This window comes from Symphodus melops, assembly GCF_947650265.1.
Source record: "Symphodus melops genome assembly, chromosome: 9".
In the NCBI taxonomy this organism is placed as follows: domain Eukaryota; kingdom Metazoa; phylum Chordata; class Actinopteri; order Labriformes; family Labridae; genus Symphodus; species Symphodus melops.
The window spans coordinates 17255746-17282624 of NC_136699.1; the positions used below are offsets into that span (position 1 = coordinate 17255746).

Sequence of the window (26879 nt, forward strand, 5' to 3'; positions counted from 1 at the left end):
AGGAAGAAACAGGCTGGTTGGTGGCTGTACTGAGGAAACGTAGAACATTATTCATACGTCAACTTTATTGATATAAACGACATGGTCCTACCCTATATCTCGTTTGAAAATATATCTGGATAAGTCCATGCATGGCCCAGTCAAGGTCTTCTTTTTTTTTTCCAGAATAAAAGGCAGACCATCGCTCTTCTTCGCTAAATTATTCTGCTTAGCTGAAGTTTTTACAAAATCCATCATATGCCTGCAACCTTGTTAAATTATTGGCTTACAGTCAGAAATAAGTCAACTTTAGTCCGACTGAATTGGGAATAAACGGAGTTTCTCAAAGTTGGACTAACTATCTATTTACCCTCGCATGTATACACCTCAAACTGGACGGTCCCTGCGCCAGCTTTGAACACACGAGTGCCTTCGGATCTCATGAGACGAGAGGAACAGGATGCAACACATAAGAATCTTTAAAAAAAAAAGGAAATTAAAGAGCACGTACAAAATGTGTAGCGCTGTAAAGTTTGTACAGTTCTGTGCACCACCACTTTGCTGTTTGATGACTTTTTATCAAGGTCAACTGGAAGAAGGTGCGATAGTAACCAGCTGAACGGGGGTCTATCGCCCCCTACCGCAGCACAGTCGGACATGCTGTCAGAAAATCGACTCTCCCTCTGCGCATGTATGCTGACACAAAGACAGTATTCCTATCAAATGGCGTAATCGCTCGACTTAACTGCACATGTAAACAGACTGTGTGTATATTTCATGTTTATCTTTTCTGGAAATCTGTGACACAATGTAACATGAAGTCTATTGTTAACATAGTGCTGTTTGGAAACCTCGAGGTTCTCATTTTCTCTTTGGCATAAAACCAGAGTAATAAAGACAAATAAAACCAAAACCACATGAGTCACATTTGGGATTCCAAAGGAAATACTGTTGTTTATCCACCTACCCATTCTGAGGCTGCTGCATACAGGCGGGGCCCTGTGAGCGGGAAGTGTTAAGTTTAGGTGAGTAGGCCACAGGTTTAATAACAGGTCCTGAGTTGGCACTACCGCCGCCTGCTGTAAACGGCCTCGCCATCTTGTTAATGGCTGTGCTGGGAGCAAACGAGTACTTTGGAACAGAAGTGGCAGCAAGTGAGTCCTGTGAGGGTGTGGGAGAGGGACAAAATGCAGCACAGTGCACAAACATGCAGTTAGACATTTCTGACACACAGTCAAAATTCCTTCAGCTCTTACACAATCCCAAGGCTTTAAAAGCAAAGAAAGCTTCAGTGCAGCCCAAAAGTTTTTTTTTCTCACGGAAAATGATTACACCAGGCTGCAGGAGCTGCTCTGTCAAAGCTTGCAGGCTTTTCTCTGCATACGGAAGAACTGCATAAGATGTGTGAACACGACCACTTTATTTGTGTTGGCAGACTGCCACAGCCTGGCCAAACTAATCTGCTTCTGCTGCTAAAATGAAAAATGCTCAAAGTGAGAAATCCTCATATTTGACAGACATGTCTCACTAATGAGATTTCTCGCTGGGCATAATGCATGGACTGCAAAAGAACTCCAACTAAAGTGTAACACTGGCTTTGTTAAACATTATGCGCCTGCTGCTTTAGTAAAAAAAAAAAAAACAGTGCGGCGCAGAGCAGTCCATGACACCATTGTAGTTTTCAGTTGGGTAAGTGTTACGCTCTGAAGAGGCTCGACAGTGAAACTAAAAGTACGTGTTACTTTAGAGTCAGGGATTGTGCAAGGCATCGACAAATAAACCACAAGAATTTCGAACAGCGGTACACGCGACACAACACTCCATCCAACAAACAACTCATTTAGTGACTCACTGATGCTTCGCTAATGCACAGTGCACAGACTCTGTGAGAGTTTGACAGGTGAACCAGGTGAATCAGATGAATTTAAACACAAAGTGGCACAACACACCGTTGAGGCAAATCGTGGGCAACGATCAAAGGAAGTTTCAAATTCAATCAATGTCACTGTGTCCAGCAGGAGACCAAGGCAAAGCATTGGAGCGTTCACACAGAGTGAGCGCAATGTGTTAGACAATCAAGTCTTACCTTCTGGTCTCCAACTGCTTTGAAAGCTCTGTGAAAAGAAAAGACAGGGACAGACATTAGATTGTATTATTACCTAAAGCTGTGACGGTAAGTTCATTATGAGTACAAAGAAAACGCCAACGTACATATGATGAAAGTGTGAAAAGGTTTCAGCCAAAGGAAAGGTTGAATCTCCTTCCAAAAGAACCACGATACATTTATTGAGCAGTTTTATGATTCAGGCTGAACAGAAATGTTTGACCTTTTTTGAACGTTGTTCTCATAGGTCTGTTGTTTTGTCTTATTTGCAGTCACATTCTGAGTGCACTTAAATCTTTACTGGAGAAAAAAAAAACTGCTTACAACTCCTATGAAGAGTTTTCACTGGTTATGATGAAACATTGATTACTTCTATAAAGTTATCATATAGGTCTGTAACTTCAGACGCAGGGTAGGTGACCAAATTCAGGTTATTAACAGCACACTTTCTGAGAGCCTTTTCTACGTTTTTTTAAAGACGCTTGTTGAGTGACATGTTTCCCTCAGCTTGAGATTCTTCAGGAAAAAAAAAAAAACCTTTGAAATTCGCAAAGCCATTTTGTCCACCGGGGGTCACCCAAATCAACGTAAACTGAAAGTTTATTAGAGGAGCTTTAACATGTGTCGCGCTATTTTCAGTCTATTATTGACTGATATGACCCATCTTTTAGAAATTAGGACGACTAGTACGGAAGTTTAAATAACTTCCCCATATCACACAAGACTCATAATGACATCAGATACTAATTAAAGTAGAAATTTTCACTTTATAAAAGAGCGCGTTATAGTTAGGCCTCTTTTGGTGAAAAATTCTTATTTTATCTTTAATTGATGAGAATGTTTTTTTAACATGTCCCGTTAACTATAATTATCTTACCAGCCAACAGACATTCAGAAAAAGCCCCAAAAGCTCCAGTCTAAAAATCCAACGCATAAAAAAAACGCATGGGTTAACGCTGGAGCCAGGATGTTAAATACTGACAGTTTGATCATAACTTCAGCACTGCTTTCAGCTGCATGTGGTCAGAGTCACTGCCTCGTATTGCTAGCAAATGACCTTGGACTCCTGTCATGTTGTGCCTTCTTAAAGAGAGTCCCAACATAAATATCTCGACATTAAAAAGGTAGTCAGTAAAGATGGTATAAGTGATGGAAAAAAAATAGAAGAAGTTACAAACACTTTCCTCCTACAGTGGTTTTATTAACACTAAGAACTCGTTTCTCTCCATAGAGTTTAACACTGCCTGGGGATTCACCCTGTCTGTTCAGAATATTAAGAGCGCCACTGAGTTGTACTCGTCTTAACTCTAATCCCTGTATTCACATTACTGCAGTGCTGACTGGAGCAACACAGCAGACGGTTCATTTCATTATATATTTACATATTAAACTTGAACACACCCAGCTCTTCATTGCTGTTGGCTTCTTTTAAAGAAAAAAAAACACTTAACAGAGTTTGCATGCAACGCAAAGCTAGTCACATGAAGCTAAGTCAGAGAGAATGAACCAGGCGTGCAGTCATGCTCATTGTTTCACATTACAATCAGGCTAAAACAATGGAGAGGCTTCCTGTGAGAAATGAGTGGCTGTTCATGTCGTTGCCTGATAGAGTAATGTGAAAGGCAGGATGACAGCACGGCTGTATAGACGCAGCGAGAAGAGCAAAGGGAAGGCATACTGACATGTCTGAGCGTGTCACACGTCTGAGAAGACGAATCAATGTGACACTCATCGCGCCTCAGCTCGCCTTAACCCTCAATCTGATGAGTCACACTTAAAATGTGAGATACAATAGAAGGAATGTGTTAGACAGCTGTATTTATTTTGTCAAAGCAGGCTTATGTGACCGAGCGTAGAAACGGTTCAGTCAGTGTTTCGTGGAAAAAGTTGAAACTTGAATATGCACGCTCTGAGATCATTTCCTGCCTCATTTCATGGGTCACTCACTTTAGCTGATGCATGCTTCGCTTCCAAGCTGATGTCAGATAAAGCCAGAAATTCACCGTAAAAAAAAAAAAAAAAAAAAAAACCTCTCCCATGATACAGTAATCAAGTTTGCACAAATAACCCACATACCCCAACGCTGAAGGCCAATCAGCGACAGTCTGCACTTTCATACAGTCAGAGTGCGTCCCTGTAGATGCAACAGATCTACTTTCTGTGAAGCCACACATGTATGACCCCTATTCTTTTTAGATTCTCCTCCCTTTAAAAAAAGACTTTGGATAAAGCTTAAACCTGTTCACATAAAAGGAGATGATGGTGTTGAACAAAATGAGGCACTAAACCAAACAATAGAATGGACCATAGCTCATTGGCAGTCAGCTTTCCTCCTCTCTTGATATAAAAGAAACTGGATGGGAGCCAGGAGACGAATAAATAAAAAGTGACAGTAGTGCTTCTCTGAGAAATGTTTCAGGAAAACAACATTTGCCATTCTCACAATATAATAACCATCACGGACGGAGAGGAGGCGAGGGATTCATAAGAAGACAAGTAAAATATTTACCGAAGCTGGACTCCACAGGGAGATGAAACATTCAGCAGGCGCAGCACAGAAAGAACATAAAGTATGTTAAGTAAGCATGCTGGCTTTTATAAAAAAAAATAAAAAATAAAAAAACAATACACAACTCCCTGCGAGAGAGAAGAAAAGCATTCTTTTATCAACAAACTTGTGACTTTAGGTTTTAACGTATATTTTTGTCAAACACGAGCAGAGTTAGTTCTGGTATCTTCTTACACAAGAGTCCTTGCAGCTTAAATACGTCTTTAAAAATGTCCTACATTAAGACGTAGACCGATAAGAAAAGCAGTACAGCAAAGCTACAGACAGAGGGGCAAGAACTCCTCATCTGTCCCTGTGCAGAGAGCATGACATCACCCTCCCACAAAGACCAACAAGACTCTCGCTTGTTTACTTATTCTCGCTTCTTTTTCAGTTCCAGTTCAGGAAGTAAAAAGATCATTAGAACAGCGCTCGCTCCTTTTAAGGCGTTTAGTGGAAAGAAGTGCAGGGTGACCTTGGCCTGCTTTAAAAGGAAAGAAATATACAATTAACTCCAGAGCTGTGTCTTGTTGTAGGCTTCATGAAAAAAAAAAAAAAAAAAAAAGGGAAAAAGAGTCTGAACTTTCAGATTATCTCAACCAGAGACAGAAACGTCTGCAGAGGACTTTCATGAAGATAACAACCTTTATCTAAACTTAAGTTTAACTATAAGTCACAAGTCTGTGGTTGAAGTAGCCAGATACAGAGTCATGGCACCGTACTTCTCTTTTCTGAAATCTGTCCTTAAATGTCTAAAGTCAGCTCCAGACACACGCCGACTTTTCCTTTTCTTCAAATACATCTTTCTTTCTGCCATTACTTCTTTTGAAGATAATCTATTCAAATGTTTAAACGAGCGCCATCTTCATTACGGTACCTTTAACAATGTCAACAATGATGTCATTATTGACCCGCAGCATACAGTAGTACTCATTGTTGTTCTCTTAGTCTGTTGTTTTGTCTTATTTGCAGTCACATTCTGAGTGCTCCCTCCTGAGAAGACACAAATAATTAAGTCCCACGACAGTGAGGATCATCTTTGTTACTCAGCAGGGCAGTTGACTTCCCTTTTTAGAGGCCTCGGAGCTCTTTAATGGTTCCATGATTCAACATTTAGAGGGAGGGGAAATCTTTTTCTCATAATTAAGCTCCAGATGAAACATTTTGGCTCCAACTCCACAGAGATACTTTATCCGTCAAAAATGTCTGGCAAGAGTTATGAGAGCAGGTACAGTACGAGCGCGCCTCACTGAAGGTTATACAGAGCTAATTAAAATAACTCGAGCTAAATTAAAACTATTGATTTTCCTGGCACACACTTCAAGACAAAGTGCTTTAATTAAAGAGACTTTCTCTGATTTCATTACAAAGCCTGAGTATAATGTAAGCTCCCCGTGGCTCTTCTGAAATCTGTTTTTTTTTTTTTAAAGCTGAAATAAGGCTTTGTATCCTCCTGACAGCATCTGACCTGCTGCTCATTGCAGACCGATCACTCTTGATCTGAGCGTTTGGGTGATAAAGACTGAATATTACTTTAATGCTTTTAATGCTAACTAGAAATAAATCAGTACATGTAGCTCTATTACAGCCAGATCGTTTACGCACTTTAATCCACATGCAGTTAAAACAAACATATCCAATGCTCCATGAAAGGCAGTTTGGGAAAGCCTTTATTGATTGGTGATGATTGGAGAACACTGACACTCTTGGAAATTAGCTTTGTAGATTAAATTGTTCAATTCAAAGTGTGTCGAAGGAACGACCACAAAGTTCAGATTTCAATCCATCGCGTTGCTTTTGACCCGCGCAGGACACAAAAGTAAATCATTATAGGTAGTTTCGTTCAGAGTTTATTGATGCACCTGCCTTAGGAATATGCTTGCGATATTACAGTGCATTCACTTTGAGTAAACTAGGAAATGCCTGCCTGCTAAACTTTGGCACACATTGGATGGAAAACAGCCTGGGATAAATAAATAAATAAATACAAATCTTAAAAAAAAAAAAATAGGCCACCTGGATATGACAGCAACAGTCCAGTGAGGGAATTTGAAAATCTGTAATTAAACAGCATCTTGCCAAAATGTTGAAATCTATGTAGGTTGAATTAAAAAAAAAAAAAGGCAGAAAAGATCATTCTTCGTCCTCGTCAAGAGGTCAGAATTGATGAGCCAAAGATAAGCGGCTTCAGGAACCACCATATGGTAGTGCTATCTTACCAAATCTTCATTTGTTTTTGGCTCATGGCCTCAGTCTGTTCATTAGCTTTTGAAAAAACCCTGCCTGTGACTCCAATACACAAAGAGACATAAAGAGGTTTATAAAGTATCCTTGCCACCAAAAAAGTCTGACATTTATTAGTACAGTATAACACTGATATGTTCTGCTACTTTTACTATTCAGCAAATATTAAGAATTTAATATCACTAAAAAAATAATGTGTGAAGAAGGTCAGATGAGGGGACAATAATCATGTGCTGCTGGATTTCATGGTGCCAGGTGACTTACTTGCTGAGGGTGAGAGTGAGGGAGTCTGTCGCTGCTCTGATCTTGTTCTGTGCCTCCACATGGGTCATGTCCTCTGCATTAGAGTCATCGATGGACACCACCCAGTCTCCAACCCCAACACCAGCCTGGGCTGCCTTCCCACCCGGGGTCAGCTGGAGACAAGGAAACAAACAAACAAAAAAAAGGGGACAGGAACAGGAATTAGAGGAAGATGAGGACAGAGACTTTACAGTGGAGGAAGAGGAAAAACGAAACGTGCTACAGTTCATGATCGTTAAATGTTTTCCAAAGCACAGTGAAAATGTACTTACATGTTGCGACGTGACCACATGCATCACCTTATCTCTTATCCGACTAAAAGGTCGGAAGTGTAAACGCACAGAGTCGTGTACCCTTCCCTGTCGTTTCTGTCAACAACACTTAATGATGGACTCAGGGAGTCTGAGTGTCTGGGGCAGACAGGCGAGCAGAGGTATTTCACTCAACAGTACGAGGAACAGACGTTACAGGTCATCACGATGTCATCAGTCATCAGCGTATGATTAACTGCAGATGTGACTGTAGACTATGAAACGGACCTCTTAAGAGCTGCAGACAGGGACCATATGTAACACATAGTCACATCATTTACTGGAACAAGCCATCTACTTTTCAGTCCACACATGTAAGTCATGGGCCAGTTTGACTGAGAAGAGAATGACATCATCCTCTGGGGGAGGCTTCACGCAGACTGGAGACGAACTGAGTCAGAGCAAAGAGGTGGAGTTGTGTTACAAAAAGAACAACTTTACAGAGTCTGTATAGGTTGTAATGGTTTAATACATGTACACAGGCTACACAGTCTGCTGTGTGTATTAGTAGTTGTCGAGGACATGGCAGAGATGCCAAATCGTGTTTAGTAAGGGCTTAGTCAGCTTGCCCATGCGGCTTAATGAAATTCAAGACTTGTGTCAAATTCTCAGATAACTGGAGTACAAAGTGTTCGGCATCAGATAAGCGAGTGGGTGCCAGGGTTTCTGGCGAGGAAAAAAAAAAACCTATTAGGATTACTCTGATGTCATGGATCCCTGCAAATGTTAGCTCATCAAAAGCTCAGAGGACTCAGAGGTTCAATCAATAGTTTCTGCCATGTTCAGCTAAGCTATCACAGTTGCCGCTTTGATTCTGCACATTAAACATAAACACTGGTGTGAGCAGGGGGGGAGGGCGGGGGGGGGGGGGGGGTAATATGCTCTGTAAACTGATGACAGCTCAGGATAAAAAATAAAATAAAAATACTCCCAAACCAACAAGGACAGCAAAGTTAAAGCCTGCTTTACTTCAAAACACAGCGAAGCTAAATCCAACAGAAATGCATTCCTCCGGGGCAAACCGAGCTGCACTTATTCTACAGCCAAGTTCAAACATCACTTTAATTGCCTTGATTTACACTCACTGGAAGCAATTAGAGGGGTTTGAGAAAGATAACATTTTTCACGCTTTAGAGAGAAGTCGAACTCAAAAACAAATATGACACGGACACAAGTGACACATGTTCAGAAGGAGCGCAGTCGGGCGTAATGCCGCTGACGTAAGAGCAGACAGCCGCGTCCACCTTTGAACACTTAACTGCCTAGTAAAACCTGAGCACCTTGTAATTTTTCCAAAATAAAACAAAGGTTTTGTTGGTGTTTAACTACAAGTCCCATGGGTCATCATGGCCACAGAAAGACTCACGCTGTAGATGTTCATTTCATTTAAAAGGGAAGGATTTAAAATGTTACAAGACGCACAGATAAAGATCTCTATGAGCGAGAAAAGACAACCGAATTATTTTTAAAGAAAGAACGATAAAAGAGGTCTTTATAGAGACTTTTATAAAGCAAGAAGGGCCACTGAAAGAGCCATATTTATTCTAATTTGGACAATAAAACACTTGTAACACAAAGAGGAGCAAAAGAGGGAAATGTCTAAATGAATGAGAAACCTCAGGAATAAAAAGTGTCTCTTTAAAGAGTACGAGAGGTCACTAAATGTTAAAGACATGCATATTTCACTCTCCACGACATTCATTTAAACAATAATGAAGTCAAGTAGCAGAGTTCAGAGACGAGGAGGATCTAAGGAAAGCAGCGATAAAGTTGTTCTGGAGGCTTGTGGTGTCCAAAAACATCAATTTGACGTTTCCTTTAATGTCACATTCAATCTGTACCGATAAAAAAAAAAAAAAAGTGTACCGATATGTCTGAGCTGAAAGAAGGGAAACTATGAAGCCCCACGGACTTGAGTTTGTAAATGTATTTGTGTGTGTGTGTGTGTGTGAGTGGAGTCAGTGATGGACACAGACACCTGTGCTCCTGGCTCAGGTTCAGAGTGCAGCTGCTCACCCACTTGAGAAGGCTTGCAGTTAAAGTTGCTTCGCTCAGACCTTTGGTTGGTTGGGGGTGGATAGTAATCCAACACCCCCCCAGCCGTTTGTCAATAAGGGAAAGGACAGTGGAAAACATGTTCCTGTATACAACAGCGTCAGACCGAACAGCGTCAAAACAGCGTCAGACCGAACATGATGGCGCGGTCATTATGGATGATAACACCACGAGGCAAAAAAAAATAAAAAAATACCACGATGATGGATTTCTGATCCAGCTGCTTCCTGAAGCATCGAACAAAAGGAGAGGCCGGGTCATCCTCTTATACACACGTTGATGCAAATACATTTAGAATTCACTTCCCACGTCTAAAGCTAATCACAACTACAAGCTTTAGCCCGTCAGCTAGCAGCCCGTTTCAAGGCTTTCTGGCAGAGTGCTGCATCGAAGCTGTTTTGGTATGCTATCGAATTTCAAAGCATAGCCAACCTTTCAAAATGCAACATCTTGAATTCACCTTTGAAGTGCTTCAGTTGACTGACCCTCCAGGTGAGCCATGGCCTCAAACTCCCCCCAGGCCCCCTTACACTTGTTTTTTTGGTCAAATCTTACAATGCACAAGAGTCGATCTACAGCTGCAGATATACAGGCAAAGTAACTCTGCACCAGCTCGGTTTTATTCTTTCCACGGCTATTTGGAGGCCAAGAGACAGTCTGTCCTTACGTCACTCACAAAGTGCAGCTGATGCGAAGCCATAAATATCCCTCTGAGAAATGGAAAACCAAACCTGCAAGCATGTGGACCCCTATAATGACTTCAGTGGAACACCTAGCACGAACTCACCTTAAAACACTGCTGCACTGATCTCAACATAAGACACTCACATCTAACTAGTCACAAACCAAATGCCCCCTGTGGGCAATCTATCAGGAAGTCCTGAATTATTAATCCACCCCTCGAACAAGGCCTTGTTTCCTTGAGTGTGTGTGTGTGTGTGTGTGTGTGTGTGTGTGGGAGGAGGAGTGTTTTAAAGCTTCAAGTGATAAAGAAAGACATGGTGTACAAGTCAGACAAAGACACTCGTAGAAACAGGAGTAACACATCCAGCTGTGGCATTAGAGAAACATTCACTAATCTCCAGCTTCACTCATTGACTCGACATCATCTGTAATTTCCTCTGAACATTTGATTTCAGCAGTCAGGAATGTGTTTGTTGATAGAAAGCAGATGGTGCTTGGAGGCCCGGTCATGGTATCATAATGTTTAAATAATCACGATGGCACGAGATCAGATATATAAAAAAAAGGAACCCCGCGGATGAGTTTTGGGGCTAAAACAGAGCAGGGTAGACCCGACTGAAGCAGCACTCAACGTGTTAGCACAACATCTTGCTTCCTATATTTATATGCCTTTCCAGCTGAAACAGGATGTTGTGGCAGATGTGTGGAGAGTCAGATATCATTTTTACTAAAGTAGGTCTGCGCGTCCTCAAGGTCAGAGAAGTCTGGAGGAATTCAAGAAAAAAAAGAGTTGGTGCCAAAGGTTAGATTGAAAAGGGTGAAGACACGACTGAACTGTCTGAAGATTTTCACTTGACAGCGTTCACGTTTGTGTGATGAGGGCCGACTGGACGTTTAACCCAAGTATGACCCATTCATATGAGATGGCTGTTGGGCGACAATTCTTTGGCATTTAAAAGGGCTCAAGTCAAGGACTGTAGCTCCAGACTAACAACTGCAAAAACGGCAGTTTCTCATTACATGACTGCTACATAATAAAAGTTTACACAAGTCTTGACAAGTCTTTTTAAGATAAGTTTACAAACCTTGGTTAATAGTTTAGTAAAAGTATGTAAATGTCTCCCATGGTTAAGGGACAATGTCAGCATCGCTCTTCCTTAGAGGTGTCAAATGTTGGCTATTTGTACTGTGATAGGTCCATATCTAATAACTGGATTGCCTCTTTAAATACATTTTTTTTTATTGCCAATAACATTTAAATTCCATCACTGATAAAATGTGTTACCAGTACAAAGCCACATCCAGCAATTGGTGACGCCTCGGTGTGGAGGGTTAAAGGGTTTATTCACACATGCTCAGCTCACTATCGCAAAGTCTGTTTGAAAGGGCGACCGTGACATTTCAGCTAAAGCTACTATGAGGAGTTTTAAGCTGTTTGTTAATCAGACTGAATTGAATACTGAGGTCTCTCTATGACGGAGAAAACACAAAGGACCGCCACACACAGGATTAATCATTTCTATATAGTCATTTGTAATGCCCCTTACTGCTGCTGGGGGGTAGGTGTCAGATTATGGACTAAGATTGTTGACGTTATTCAGTATATTAGACTATCAAAATAAAGTAAGGTGAGGATTCTCTTTTATATATATATATATATATATATACACACACACACATAAAAAAGCTAGCTACACATCTACAGGACAAAGCCAGCAAAGAGAAAACACGTCCTGCTTTGTCCACAGGGGTCGCCAAAATCAACTCAAACTGACAGTCGCTCACAGGAGAGAAAATACCGACATCCTTTCCTTTATTCCTGACTAAAGAAGATCAAGTGAACCATTGATTTTACTCCTTCAACATTTTACATACCGATGCAAGGCAGAGAAAACTAACAAACAGTTTCCCAGTTGATAAATGGGTGTGTGCATATTCGAGGTCAGAAAGTTTTGGGTTTTTTTTTTTCCCTTCAACAGTGACCTTAAAGTTTGTCTTGGCACCGTTTCCCTTCCTCTGATTTCACTGGAAGGTATTCCAGCAGGATTGGGGGGGGAGGGAGGTTATCACCACCAGAAAAGTGAGTGTGGAAGACATACGAGACACAGAGAGGAGACAAGAGGATTTTCTGTTGACACTAACTGGTTGGATATGAGAGAAAAATGCCAGGAATTCTGAGAAAGCATAGCTTTCACGGCTCACAGACAGAAGAGGAAGGAAACGAGAGCATTCATAGAGAATGGAAACCTATAAACCAACTCACCCGCGCAAAGAATTGAGGGAGCCACAGAACTTTCCTGATCAATGCATCGAGTGAATGATTAAAACCAAAGTTATTGATGATGCTGCAATCTGCCACATTAAGCCCAAACAGCAGTGAGCTGGATAACCATCAGCTCTACAACAAATCTGTCTCAACCACACTAATTGTTAAATAATCTATAGCAAAACACTTAGTTGAATGCCTCAAGGCAAAGAGATTGCAAGGGATAACTGCTGAGAGATCAATGCGCCTGAGCCTTTCTGTCCTGTCACTCTGCATGTTCTTCATTGTGTAATCACTTGTCACTCTGTGTCCGGGTTGAGACGCTTATCTCATCAGCTGCAGGCCGGTAAAGAAAGACCACCCGTTAAATTCTTCCGGTGTATAAAGCCCACTGAGTGCAGTCCTGACGTTCACTAAAAGGAGGCTGTATATCTCGGAGTTTTACGTCCCCTCACTGGGTTGTTTTTCCTCCTCTGCGCCATGTGTGATTCACCGTCCCATCCTCTTATGAAAAAGGCGAGGAGAGCCCGAAGCAGAGAGAGAATACCCGTCACATCTTTATAACTCCTAAAGCCTGGTGGACTGCAGAAACAAGCCACGCAGATATTAGCCTCTAAACCAGTCGTTCAGCTCCAATCTCAGTGGTCATTATCAATTTTACCTCACGCTGCCCAGATTCAATCACAGCAAGTCTAGCAAAAATGTTTAGAGACACTGGCATGGAAAGGTGTTGCAGCACAGAAAGTGTAAGCAATATTTCTGTCAGCCAGGGAAATGAACCCTTGTATCTAATGCACCTGGATTGTAGAAAAACTGGCCTCCTGTGCAGGCTTGACATAATTCAACTTTAACTGCTGGCACACCCACCTGACATTCACACTAACATACTGCATGCCAGTGTAGAGTGAAATCCCTCTTGCACACCTATAGGGCTCCAAAAAAAACTAAAAATCTGCTTGGTCTTTTATGGTTCGAAGAAAATGTTTCTTGTCATGAATCCAGGGGGAACATTGTGTTTCTGGCTGTGATGCCTCCCAGAAAACAGAAACAAGACATGTGCTGACAAGGCTGGTGATAACTGCTGCCCTCACAACAGGATTACGTCAGCTCTTCGCGGCCGTCGGTCTACGCTGCGCAAAACACACTGGAGCCTCAGCACATTGATCAAAGCAACATTTGAAAAAATAAAAAAAAAACACCTCACATTTACTCGCAGTTCTTTTGTCTTCCTCTCGTGCCATAGCTCCTCGGCAACCGAAAATGGAAGTGTTTAAATGATTTAGAGTATGCGGCGTAACCTTGGGAGGCTTGACCTCTATCTAATTACCTATTAACTTCTAATTATCTCTGAAATGTGTGGCTGCAAATATAGAGCGGAGTCAAAGATTCAAAAAAATGGAAATCAACCTCACACGAAGATGACCTCAGCCTCTAAGGTAGCAATGTAACTACGTCAACAGGGACTGAGTGCATAACAGTACAAGAGATCTGCGTGCGCAATTGCTAGAAGCAACGTTGGAATGAATTTATGCGAGTGTGTGCGCGTGTGTGTGTGTGTGTGTGTGTGTGTGTGTGTGTGTGTGTGTGTGGCTGCGAGTGAGAGTCTGTGTGTTTGTCAGGCAAAGCAGCAGTGCACTTATAAGGCCTGGAAAGTGGTTGCTGCTCTCTTGAATAGCGACAGCAGTTTATAGACTATTTGACAATTTATTTAGTAGTGAGGGAGCAACACAAGATGGGGAGTACAAAGCAACGCGAGACACACAACAGCACGGCCTTGTGACCCAGTCATACCGATAATGCTAAGGATGAGGGTTTGTTGGCAATGCAAAAAATAAAATAAAAATGTGACTGATATGAAAATGAACAGAACAGTCTGTGGAGGAAAACTCTCCACATGCAAGGCTCCAAACCGTGACATGTATATATGCATAGGGAGAGACGTTGTGTCGTAACCAGGGCTCTTCAACCCAATCTGTAAACGTACCAGAGCTTTCACAGAGAACATAAATATCTTTAGAGGAATGATCGTCCATGCAAGTGTTAGAGAAGGATGTAAAGGAGGTGGTGAGTGAGCATTGAACGGATGCAGAGAAGTAGAGAACAGTTACTCACCCTTGACACGGTGAGGGGCATGCTGAAGTCCTTCCCTCCCTGCAGTCTGAAGCCCCAGGGCGCTGGGCCGCTCAGGGTTACAGTGTATGCGTTCATAGCCTTGGGGGACATAAAGGAGGAAACAGTCAAGAAGGTCACAAGAGCCGAGACCTGCTGTCTTTCTGCATCCGTCTCCTCCACAACCTAACACCACCCATATGAACTACAGGGGTTGGTTTTTCCCAACAGTGAATGTATTGTTTATTCTTCAAAAAAAATACACCGTTAATAATACCCATGCCATGATACCTCATCAAATCTGCATTTTGGTAAGCTATAAATTAATTCAAGTATAAGACTGAGGCTGTTTACAATATTATAAAGATGACACCAGAGCTGCTGCATGGGGCACAATGCTCCAACATTTATCAACCCACTCATTAATAAGCTGCTATCCCCTGGATCATAATCGGAGAGGAACATTTGTATAAAGACCACAACAAAACTAATGCAAATGAGGACAGGGGAAAATATAAGCGCAATAAATCTAGTGAACAATGAAAACAGCCCTGAGATTCAACAGCTATCTGCTTGTTTTCAAAGTAAGTGCAGCCGACTCAGTGAGCTCATTAATTCGCTGTTACAGGTAACGGGAACACAGCAGCTTTATTAACCATTTACAAACGTGGAATATTTCACAAAACTAAAGAACGGACGGACACCACTAATCAACTGTCTTTATTTGTAAAGTGCCAATTCATAAATGTCCTCTCAAAGAAACTTTAGAAAAAGAAACTGAGTGTGACACAATCTCTCTCTCGAGCTTTGAATTGACGTCGATTGCCTCATTGAACAGGTTATTTTGGGAACTAGAGGCAATCTGAGACACAGGGCGATGTCACTAACTCTTATTTGTGATCTACAACTGTACCACTGACCTCTGTACCTGCACCCTTGACCAAGCTCTTCCTCCTCCTCCTCGACCCCACCAGGTGTCGTTACTCTAACAATCGTATCGCATCTACCAGGTGTCATTACACCAACTAGCCAAGATGCCACCATGCAAACCTACCTTGTCCTCAAGGGACGGCCAATAGCCAAAAAGCTAAGAGGAAGCTAGAGAGTCAGTAAGCTGGGGCAAGCAGATTCTCTCTGTGTTGGCAAAAGCTACCCCCCGACAGTGTGTGTGACACAGGCAAGCCCTAGCCTCTCCTCAGAGGCTATATAAGGAATGTAAAACTACACCAAACTATTTCAGCCCTACACCCACATGAGTCACAGCAAGACGGGGAGGGGGGGTGGAGAAGGGCTGAGAGAGGTAACGTCAACTAGCCCTTTATTCTGGCAACAGTCTACAACATATAGTCATCATATGACTTTAATTTTCGGAGTATTTGAAAAGCAGCAGACGGCCACAAGCGCTTGTGTAGTTCTACATTCCAGCTGGAGAAGCATAGTGCAACCAAACCAGCAATTTTGTCTAAACATCAGTTTCTTAAAGCAGTAGAGGAGCTCACATAACATGAAATGGAAAAGGGTGTGTGGGGGCTTACTTGTCATATGTATTAAAGAGTACTTCTGCCTTTAAATTTTTTTTTAAAAAACTCCAGATAAAAGCATATAAGATTATCATATGTACATTTATGTTTTTTTAACCCACTGCAAGACAAACAGACAGGATTATTTAGTCAAACATGGGTTCAATTTCAGCAACTTTTATGCATCCTACAGAGAATCAGGAGCCAAGAAAAAATTCTGTATGAGAAAGAAACCAAAAAAAAACAAAACAGATCCACAGCAACAGGTTAGACTTTGCTTGAGACAAAAGCTCTATGCATAATGTTCATTTCGTTCAAGTCAAACTTCATTACTGACTCGAGGTCCAGACAAACAAAAACAGAATACTTGAACAGCACGACATGTAAAAGTCGTATTGCTGAGAGTAACAGTAAGAATGTGAGTTCATTTTTTTTGTATATTAAATTCCCCTTTAATTAACAGACCGCTTACACCAATGAATATGCCAGTAATGTCTGTGGTCCTCATTCATGTTAATTGCAATGCTATTTATAATCCTCCATGGTGTCACTTTAATGTTCCTATAGGAAGATCGACTTAGTGTTGTGTCCTTCAATACACAGGATTGAAAGCTTCATTTCTTTTCTTTTTTTTTTTTGCTAACGACCCACGCAATTATGGGATTATATAGTTTACCGGTAATTCCTCAGAAGACAAATTATTGAAACAATTACAAGCTCCACTGGGGGGAAAAAACAGTTAAACCACTAACCTCACTGCAGTTCAGAAGTTTGAATAAAACTTACAATGTTAGGAAAGAAAATGTAACACAAAAGCTAGACAAACTTTCGCCTCTAGTAAAGTAAGTAGAAGTTTCTGCAACGATTTAAACGCACTGTGGTTCGGAGGGCAAGCCAAAAAACCAGAAAGTGTACAACACACAGTCCGTGCTATAACTTCTACTGTGCACAAAGTTAGCTCCAAAGAGTCACAGCACACACGAAGGAACGCTTTCACATGTTTGAACAGATCAATAGGCTTACCTCTTGTGCCTCCTGTTCGCCAGACATCACGACTCTTCTGGACACACACAAACAAAGCCGGTCGGGTAAATGGAGTAACTTTCAGACTTCCTCAAAGCGGACGTCAGGAAGCCACCGTGGATCCCCTTGGTGAGCAGCAGGATCATTCCCTCAAATTCTTTTTAGCAGGACTCGGCTGAAACGTCAGAAGTCACATGGGCCCGCTGCTTCTTTTCATACTGCGGCTGTAAACCAGGAGAGGCCGTGCTTTACGCACATCCCAGCTGTGAAACCGTCTGCTACTAATCCACATCAGTCGAAGCTTTAATTACAATCATTAGTTCTTGGAAAGTGAAAAACATAGAATTATAGATACATTAAACTATCAAAGGATATTTTAAAACATGATTGGTTAGGTTAGAGCAGTAATTCGTAAATGTTAAGTGGCCACAGACGCAGGAAGAAATTAACTTTTGATTAGACAAATCAGATATAACAAACTGTGACCCCTTTGTTTTTAAGGTAAAGCGAACATGTAGCCTATCTAAATTGTGAAAAAAAAAAAGACAAACAATAATGACAAGCCTACACGGCTAGATATTTCAAAGGCACAGGAGCAACCCATCTCCTTCCAGCTTTACGCACAGAATCCATGTGTAGAGGAACAAGGATCAAACAACCTGATCACCGCCAAAGTTTGGGAGCAACCCACGACCCTGGCCTTAGTATCTCTGACTCTTTTTCTGTAAGGTCAATGTGGCCTAAAATTGAAGGAGATATATGTTTATGTTTAGAGTAAGCTTCATTTGTATGTTTGCAAAACAGAAATATAAATCTTATGAGCAAATCTTAAATACATAAAAGATAAAAATACAAAGTGTTTAGTTTCCATAGGGACTCTACAGCGCCCTCTGAGCTCAGATGCTCAAACTGGCAGATGAGAGGATGAGAATTCTTGTGGTTAGTAGCCTATGTAGAAATATTTTATATAAATATACAGCATCCTAAGCTACAATGACACTGTTGTTTTTCACATTTTATTTGTCTTTATTTGCTTATAGTCTACTTTCTCTTAAGAAGCCCCCTGCTGACATTTTTTCCATTTTCTTTAGAGCTTGCCCTTTGGTGACCTCATGAACTTACTTGAAGGGGAAGGACTAAAGACTGGTTGACTGTGAATACACCTGTTGATTCACTCACCCTTTTGTGTTTAAGTTTGTTTCACCACATGTATATGAGACACCCTAAAGAAGGCAGGATGCTGAAATGTGTCAAAGAAACTAATTTTAACATGTTTACCTTTCTTCTTTGGATATGCAGTGACTTAGTTTTTTTTCCTGTCTTTTTTTTTTTTTAAGATTTACTTATGCCCTCTACTAAAGAGAACCGTTCTTCTTTGTATAGGCTTCCAAGGCTTGCCCATACATTGTATACATTTCCATCAAATGCACTTTGTTTTTTATATTAACTATAGTCTATAGTTTTTTAGAGTAATAGGCCTACTTTAGATGTCCAAAAAAATGCAGATTATTGAATAAATCAGAAAATACATAATAAGTAATATAAACCTTGTTTTATCTGACCAGCTTTAAAACACATTGTGGGTGCCTAAACTTGTTGATTTAGAAAAAAAAGCAATTGATTACTGTAACTCTTCATGAAAGCTTGTAGTATAAACAACTTTAAGGTTGCCATGTTGTAGCAACACAATTATTAATTTGACTATTTATTCTATTTTACACAATGCCATTATGTATGAGTACACCTATTTGTTTGGAAAGATTTAGATTTATTTTAAGAGTGCATATTTGATATTTTTCAACTGTTTTATGTAAAGGATGTCAATAATTTGTGTCACTTATTTGGAGTTAATACAGTTTTGGAATAAAATTGATAACCATTACTTCTCATGCAGGGAAGTTAACGTTCCCTAATCCAAATAATTGGAGACTGAATTAAATTATTGGCTATTGTTTAGTTTAGTTTCTTAGTTCAGTTGTCAGGGACCTACAAAAAATAACATTAATCTCATAGAGTAGAGATACTTTGTAACAGATTATAGCAGTTTGCTAATTTCCGTCTGCAGTCCCTGGGCAGGTCAACACATACATACATAATACAATAAAAACATGCAAATTCACATCATATCACAATACACATGTGTGAATACTCCACACAGAGGTTACATTTAAAATAATGTTTGCCTCGTTAAAGTTAAAATACTGAATATTAAGAGGAAACACTTAAGAGGGCGAGACGAAAGCCCGAGGAGAAGAGCTGTGGGTCGGACACAGGGAAGGCACTCTCCGCCTGTCCAGCTCTGGTTCTTAAAAACAAAAATTTCAAAGTGCTGCTCCAGGCATGAAGAGGAGGAAAATAAGAGAAGGAAGCCCAAAGAGAGGCCACATGAGTCTGAAACACACAAAATAAAATGAATGAGAGCATGATTGGTTATTTACAATCCATGGAAGTCCATATGTACTTTTAGTTCAAGGGGGATATTGTTCCATTCTTTTATGGCTTTATCATTTAGCCTTTTATTGGCCTAATATCCTATATCAACGAGCAGGACTTTACTGTGATTTTTTTTTTACACTAAGTGTCCCTGCACACATTCCCAATAAAACTAGAGAAAGAAATGGGCCCAGCTATACGCCTAGCTCATTGCTTTTTAAAAAAAAAGAGACAAGTTCAACAAAGCAAAGACAAACACTAAAGTATTAGTCCATATAGTCTAGCTAGATACAAACATGTGACCTAATTAATGAAATGCCAGTGAAATTTAGATATAATTAGATTGTACGAAAATGTAATAGGCTATATTACTCTTTTATTTTGATTACACCATTTTAAACAACATTTTGTTTAATGAGATTGTAGTAGGACAGCTTTTGTCACACACACAAGCCTGCGGGCAAAAGAAGTAGCAGCAGATGTCCAGCAGATGGAGACAAGCTGGTACCCTGAGGCTTTATCATCACAGAGCAGGCTGAACAAGTGAAGAAATCATGAATCATCAGTGAGAGCCTCAGCCGAAGCTAACATTAGTTTTTTATACGCTAAATACTTTGAGCTGCTGCCAACAGTAGTCTACCTGGGAAGTCTGATATTAGACGGAAATATTGAACTTTGTTTGAACATTTCCCAGCTGGTGGCCTGATCAGATTTTACTTTAGCTCCCTCCCTACCAAAGCTAACTTGTAAACACTTCGGTAAAAGATGGCTGACAACGGAGCACACCCGACCGAGGAGGACCCGGCTGCGGCTTTCCTGGCCCAGCAGGAGAGTGAGATAGCGGGGATAGAAAACGACGGAGAGGGCTCCGGGTCTCAGGAAGGAGCGGGCGGCGAGCAGCCGGCCGAGGCGCCGCAGCCTTCAAACTATGGCAAGTTTTGTTCCTGGGCTAACGTCAACCTCAGCTAGCAGGCTAACAGGCTAACTCAAGCTAGCACATATTCCCACCGGTACTTTGACTGGGGATGTGGTTAATCAAAGAGGATCACACTCACACCTTTTTTTGCTCTCAAATCACTACCAGTGGTTGGTGTTGTATCTGCAAACATTTGCTTGCTTGCTCTTTTATAATCAAATGTAAGGTTAATGTTAGCTTCTTAGCATGACTGGCTGACCGACGTGTGCACATTGAAAACGTCCCCAAGTAAGCTTTAAATAACACAGCACATTATTAACACTCAGTCCGACAAAGAGCTTGTTTCTGTAAACATTTTATCGCAGTAAATCCAACAGTGAAATGTTGGGGGGGGGGGAACTCTGTCCTGTTAAAGTGACTAAACTGCTTTGACAACATCTCTGTCCAAACAGGTGCTGCTGCATTTCTGAGCTGACAGCCTCCTTTAAGAAACAAAGAGGCTGTGTCTTTGTTGGCACAACACATCTGTTCACTCAGCGAGAAAGACTAAACTTATATTAATGACAAACTTTGTTCTCTTCTCAAAATGTCAGACGCTTTCGCAGAGGAGCCTGTCACTGTGAATGGAGACATGTTTCAGGTAAACCTGTTAAAAATCAATAGCATGTGAATCGTGTCATCATGAAATAAGTGTTTTATTTGTTGTCATAACCGCACGTGATGAGAGGATGGTTTTTACCGTCTACACGCTGTGCTATTGCTGTTTATTATAAAGTAACACGAATGGGTTTTTGTGTGTCCTCCCTCAAGGAGTCAAACGGCCCCACAGACAACTATGCAGCCATCGCCCAGGTCGATGTTCAGAGACAAGAGCCAGAGAGTTTACGCAAGTGGAGGGAGGAACAGAAGACACGCCTCGAGGCTTTAGGTGAGCATGAATGAATCATATCTGTTCATACGGATATGTGATGAGACTGAATATTGTATCTATTGCACTATATCATATTATACTTTATAACTGTGAGTCTGCTGTTTACATCACTCGCTGCCTCTGATCACACACGTCACTTTAAATCTTAACTGGTCACTATAACCTGCCATTCACTGTACATCGTTTCTTCATTGTGCTGTGGAGTTCACCCCATCATATATAGCCCTATGTATATATCCTCTTCTACTATTTTTTTAATTGTATTTATGTTACTATTTTATTCTGTTTTTTTATTTTATTTCTGTATTGCCTCTGCTGCCACGCCCGAATTTCCCCATTGGGGATCAATAAAGTTACATTTTATCTTATGTTGATGCACTACTTGTTTGTCTCTTTTTACTGTAATGTTTAAGGCAACTGGTGAAGTCTATCCAGTTGTGTCACCTTTAGCCTCAGCCGTGCGTCATGTGTCTCCTTCATTCCCCGGGATCTCTAACTGTGTTGTTGGTCTGCTGTCTCATCCCAAACAAGACTCTGCATCCAAGACAGCCGAGGCCGAATGGAGAGAGAAAGCCAAAAAGGAGCTGGAGGACTGGCATGTACATCAGAACGAGCAGATGGAGAAGAACAAGGCCAACAACAGGTTCGTGTCTAACATGCCCCCCTGTTCACACGGAGAGAAGTAACAGGTGGTTGATTATTAAGATGTGACGATGCTTGCTGCTTCACTGAACTCATTTTGGTCAACTCGTGTTTTGGATTGGCATTTTAAAATAACTTGAAATGTTTTCAAGGTGCACATTAAAAACAAACGGGTGAGTAGCAAACCAAAAAAAGTTAATCTATTATGTGAAGTAATCACTAGAGTGGACATGCGTGTATTTTGTAACCGTGTAATAAGTTTTATATAAAACTGAAGTATTCCTGCATCAACCAATCAAATGTTGTATTGTTGTATCATTGAAAGGACTGTCTCTCACTTTGTCCATAGCTTATCTAAAGACAGCCTGTCTTCCACTCAAGCTTGCTTTTTAGGTCTGCTTACAGTCCAAGTCTCTTTTCTTCTTGACCGAGCTAACTCTTCTCCTCTCACACTTTCCAACAGACTCTGTCCAAGTCTGGCACGGTATCACTCTGCATCTGCATCCCTAGTTTTTTTGTTTTTTTTCCCAGTGTCCTCCTCTGTGCCTGTGAAAGCGCTGAAAGTGTGTCCTACTAGACTGCCTGTAAAAACAAAGCAGAGAATTAGCTAGCCAGAAGGAATGCTAACAGCAAGGAGCCAAATGGTCGCATCCAGGCTGCAGCCTTGCACCGAGGCCGTATTACATTGACTAAAATATGCAAACGCTATTCTAAGCAGGCTCATTGGCAGCAGAAAAACAGTGTTTAGATCACTTCAAACCTTTAATTTCTGACTCGTACGAGCTCTTCCTCAGGCGCTCTCCCTTCTAATGCCGACTAACTTTTCTGTGCTTGTTTTGTTTGACACTGAAACTGTTCTTCTTTCTCTTTGTCCCTGCTTTCTTGGCCTTGCCTGCGTACTAGGATTGCTGACAAGGATTTCTACAAACAGCCAAACTCTGATCTTATAGGCCTTGTGTAGGTTTAGAAATCTTACACTAATCAATGTTGTATGCCCATCGTTGGTTTTCAGCTGATGCATGCCCAAACACTAAAATGAACACACTGTGTTTGAAGGCTGACTTGTTTATGACTTGCATTTTGTTTGACTGCAATATTCTTCGTAGTTGAGTAGATTTGTCTCGTATTACTAGTTTAAGGAAATGCATGAAGCTGTTGTCTAGGTTATGAACAAGTGGTACTTATGTGGTTTGAAGTTTGTAGTTTAGCATCACGTCTGGCTCAGATGGGTTTGCCGTTAGTGCAGCTCTTCTGAAATCTTTGTAACATTGCTCATTTTTGGCTTTTGTTTGTTTCGCTCGCAGAGCAACAGAGGAGGCTTTCCTGGAAGAGAGCGATGGCAACAGTCCAGGATCTGAATGGGAGCGAGTAGCCCACCTCTGCGACTTTAATCCCAAAACCAACAAACAGGCGAAGGATGTTTCTCGAATGCGCTCGGTCCTCATCTCTCTCAAACAGACACCTCTAGTCCGCTAGAGGGCGCTGCAGGGAGAGCTTTCTGTTCTAGTGAACGTTGCCTTTTCATTTTTAAACCTCACCCTGCTTCAGAAACGTTTGTAGGCTCTTTTCCATAAAACTCCTGGTATGTTTATAACCTTTAAAAAACCACCCATATTTCTTGATGCCATTTACTTATCCCACTCTAGAGATAAGATGAAGGACTGCTCCATTGTTACGACACCCTTTAGGTGGTCAGGTTGATCACTGCTATACTTAAGAATATATTGTTACTGTAAGTTAAACATTTCCCTCCCTCTTTAACTTATAAATTGTTTTTAGGTCAACTTTGTTGCATGCCTTTTCCAATATTTTGGATGCACCATTTTTAGTTTTATAAAAAAGCATTTTTAGTAGATGTCAAACACTAACTTATGAAGCACTATTGCGTATTAGATTGTAACCACTTCTGCCTCTCATCATTGAAGAATAACGGTCTTTGATCACATTTGCTGTATTATATCCCTAATCACCATATTTAACGTAGCTAGCATATGTTGCTCTTCAAATTCACAAGCTTGATGCCTTTTTGATGGAGCTCAGGCTCCTTTCATCTGGATGGATTTTCTCTTAGTCAAGATTTCAGCAAAATAAAATAATCACAACCAAAGATTTCTGCCATCATCTAAATTTTCAGAGATCACATGATTTATTGGCTTGTGCGGTTTCTCGTTTGACTTATTTTTTTTGTTGCAATGTTTTTTACAGCAGCATTTAATAAGGTGTCAAATTCAACAGCGATGGATGCACATTGTTTCACGTGTTGCCTATTTGGACATCATGAATACTGAAAAAAGTGAATGTTAAAAAGGGAACTAAATATCACAGAAATAAATGTTCAATATCCCAGCTAAGATCAAAATGCCCTGAAGATAATCAACCCATTTAACATTCAAATGTTACAGTTTTAATACGGGATATCGGAGAAGCAGGAACAATTTTCCAGCACTGCGTTTGTTTTTGTCTGTCACTTATCACACTTAGCTGGCCACTGAAATGCCTTTGCATGGTCAAGATGATTTCACAAAGTGGTTCTTTCCAAAAAAAATACATTTTGTACACTCCTAGGAAAGGCTTCTGATGGTCTGTTGAGTGTTAAGATGGACTTCAGAGAAAACCCTCCTCGCATTTAGATCTACTCACCCAGGCCATCAATATACAAAGTGTTTTCACACTGAATTTCCCCACCGGTTTTTTTTTTTTAATAAACTGCAGAATAAAGGTTGTGTGAGGAGTAGATGTCCCCTGAATACAGCTGTGTCATTCTTTTCTTCACATACACAAGACACCAGATTTCAACTCTAAGCTTGTTTTAAGATTTATAAACCAGAGGACACATTCAGATGTGATGTAGATGTGATTTATAATACATTGGGACATTTAAAATCCAAGCCTTTTCACGAACAAGTGAGACACACTTCATATTTATTTGCATTCTTCTCAGTACTCTGTGAGCACACTTGAATCAAGCCTGCTTGCTTTTTCAGGTAAGAAACAAATTTAACAATTACATTATATATCTTTCCACCATGTGCATTCAAACAATAAATAGTGTTGGCCTTTACATAGGTACCTGAACCACACTAGAAACGAAATGCATTGTTCAGGTCTTTCTGGTTGTTTGAACAGATTAAGACCAGGTCAGATCTGGTCTTTTTTATTTTTAATCCAGTGTGATTAGGGATTGGTCAGCGCCCGATTACTTAGATTTCACAGCCGTGGTAAATACTCCAAAAATGATGGCGACCACTGTGAAGCCCTGAGCAAAGATGCGCCCCCTCATCAGCAGCTGGGACTGTCTGGTCTTCCCTTGGTTGAAGGCACGGAGACCAAACATCAACATCCCTGCTGTTCCCAAACAACCTGGACAACACAAAGAAAATCACAAATAAGAAACACAATCTTACAAAACAATGCAGGTTTATTGACACAATACAGGTGCAGGTTTTGACCAGGTCCTTTTTGTCACTGGTAAAGGTCTTCAAGACTAGCAATATTTTTTGGTTCTTTGACATGAATTACAGTGTAGTTTTTTAAAAATATAAATACAATCAGATACTTGTTGGCTATAGGGATCACAATAAATTAAAAGACAGGTACAAATGGAAAGCTTTTTTTTTTTTTTTTTTTTAAAGGATGAATTCAACCTTATGAAGAGAAAATTCTGCCTTCCTCACTGAGAGTAGTGAGTTTTTAAAAATTGAGAAACTACACGTCTATTTATTAAATTAATTGAGTAACAATATTGTGAATGGAAATCATTTTCTCTGCTGCCTCACTAATATGATATTCTCTCCCTGACCACCAGAGGGCCTCACAGTGCGGACGTCTTTAAAAGGAAAAAAAAAAAAGTCTGAAGACCTTAAAGAAAAGAGCTTTTACTTAAAACCACTGCTCTTGCATGTTTTTATTTTAGTGTTTTTAACTCTGCCTGACTTTACTTGTTTGATTTTTCTTGTTTTATTTGTTGTTCATGTGAGCATGTCTTAAATAAAATTTATTATCATCATTATTATCATTATTTTTTTAATTATCATCATTATTTTAATTATCATCATTAACGTTACAGAGACAGGATGGGGCGTTTCAGCTCGTATTATCACAATTTGGTGGGGGTTGATATTTCTTAAAAACCTACAGTACATTTCCAAAATAATATTTCATGTTATTACACCTTTCTGAACTACGGCACGTTTTAGTGAATGCACTTTAAGACCTAATTGTAGAAGAACATCAAACAATACAAACGTTATCTACATAACTTCAAAACTATAGAAAAGTGTGACGAACATCCATTAACATAACACTAAGTAGTCATGACATTGGTTCAGTTTCCTGTTAGCTGACAGTTCAAATACACCAATCCCCTAAAGTTCATTTGAACGTGGAAGAGATTTAAATACTAACTTAGAGTAAGATGTCATTGATAAACACGGAGCAGATACATAATGTACTCTTTGGTTTCTGCCCTCATACTTCACCCTGCAGAAATGCAGAGCTTGTGTAACTCACCTATGGGGACGAAAGGATTCTCCTTTGTTTTCCTCATGAATTTCTCTTTAAAGGTCTCATCTTTGACCCTCGGTAAAGGGTTGAAGCCCTCAATTACCGGAGGTTGAGAGAAGTCAAAGGGCACAGGTCCTGAAGGTGAGGTTTTAGGTTTTAGCTCGGGGACCGCTGGTGTTGTTGCAGCCGCCATGCTTGCCCCTGGACTGCAAATTGGAAATAAAAGAAACTACACTTCCGGGTTCACTTTGTTCCCCCGACTTCACAATAAAAGTCCTGATATTTTGAACGTCTGTGTAAAAGGTGGC

General features: G+C 40.5%; 3 protein-coding genes across 5 annotated transcripts in view; 1 reads left to right on the forward strand and 2 right to left on the reverse strand.

Annotated features, from left to right (window-relative positions):
* Positions 1-17386, reverse strand: part of pdlim7 (PDZ and LIM domain 7) — a 31173-nt gene extending 13787 nt beyond the window's left edge. The window contains exons 1-5 of one of the 2 annotated variants that reach the window (XM_079352088.1): positions 17147-17386; positions 14607-14705; positions 7140-7291; positions 2066-2093; positions 947-1140 (exon numbers count right to left, since the gene is read on the reverse strand). In XM_079352088.1, coding sequence (XP_079208214.1) covers positions 947-1140; positions 2066-2093; positions 7140-7291; positions 14607-14705; positions 17147-17173 — 500 coding nt within the window. In that variant the 5' untranslated portion in view covers positions 17174-17386. The remainder of the gene's footprint in view (positions 1-946; positions 1141-2065; positions 2094-7139; positions 7292-14606; positions 14706-17146) is intronic. The other variant, XM_079352087.1, reaches the window with a different exon arrangement.
* Positions 17387-20068: 2682 nt separating this feature from the next.
* On the forward strand, positions 20069-24815 carry cltb (clathrin, light chain B). 2 transcript variants are annotated; one of them, XM_079351615.1, is made up of 6 exons: positions 20069-20510; positions 21089-21135; positions 21306-21423; positions 21958-22069; positions 22972-23025; positions 23373-24815. In XM_079351615.1, the coding sequence occupies exons 1-6, from the start codon at positions 20345-20347 to the stop codon at positions 23542-23544; spliced, it is 669 nt and encodes a 222-aa protein (XP_079207741.1). In that variant the 5' UTR covers positions 20069-20344; the 3' UTR covers positions 23545-24815. The 2 variants fall into 2 exon arrangements, with proteins under 2 accessions (XP_079207741.1, XP_079207742.1); XM_079351616.1 differs by lacking the exon at positions 22972-23025 and having other exon boundaries at positions 20074-20510.
* higd2a (HIG1 hypoxia inducible domain family, member 2A) lies at positions 24231-26821 on the reverse strand. Its single transcript, XM_079351617.1, has 2 exons — positions 26578-26821; positions 24231-25428 (listed from the first exon to the last, which is right to left on the reverse strand). The coding sequence occupies exons 1-2, from the start codon at positions 26762-26764 to the stop codon at positions 25265-25267; spliced, it is 351 nt and encodes a 116-aa protein (XP_079207743.1). The 5' UTR covers positions 26765-26821; the 3' UTR covers positions 24231-25264.
* Positions 26822-26879: the final 58 nt, after the last annotated feature.

Excerpts from the sequence above, each read along its gene's own strand:
- higd2a (XM_079351617.1), bottom strand. The coding sequence starts at position 26,764 with ATGGCGGCTGCAACAACACCAGCGGTCCCCGAGCTAAAACCTAAAACC. Across the intron at positions 25,429-26,577 it reads GAATCCTTTCGTCCCCATAG|GTTGTTTGGGAACAGCAGGG; the intron begins GTGAGTTACACA and ends TGTGTTGTCCAG.
- cltb (XM_079351615.1), top strand. The coding sequence starts at position 20,345 with ATGGCTGACAACGGAGCACACCCGACCGAGGAGGACCCGGCTGCGGCT. Across the intron at positions 20,511-21,088 it reads GCCGCAGCCTTCAAACTATG|ACGCTTTCGCAGAGGAGCCT; the intron begins GCAAGTTTTGTT and ends TCAAAATGTCAG. Across the intron at positions 21,424-21,957 it reads GACACGCCTCGAGGCTTTAG|ACTCTGCATCCAAGACAGCC; the intron begins GTGAGCATGAAT and ends ATCCCAAACAAG.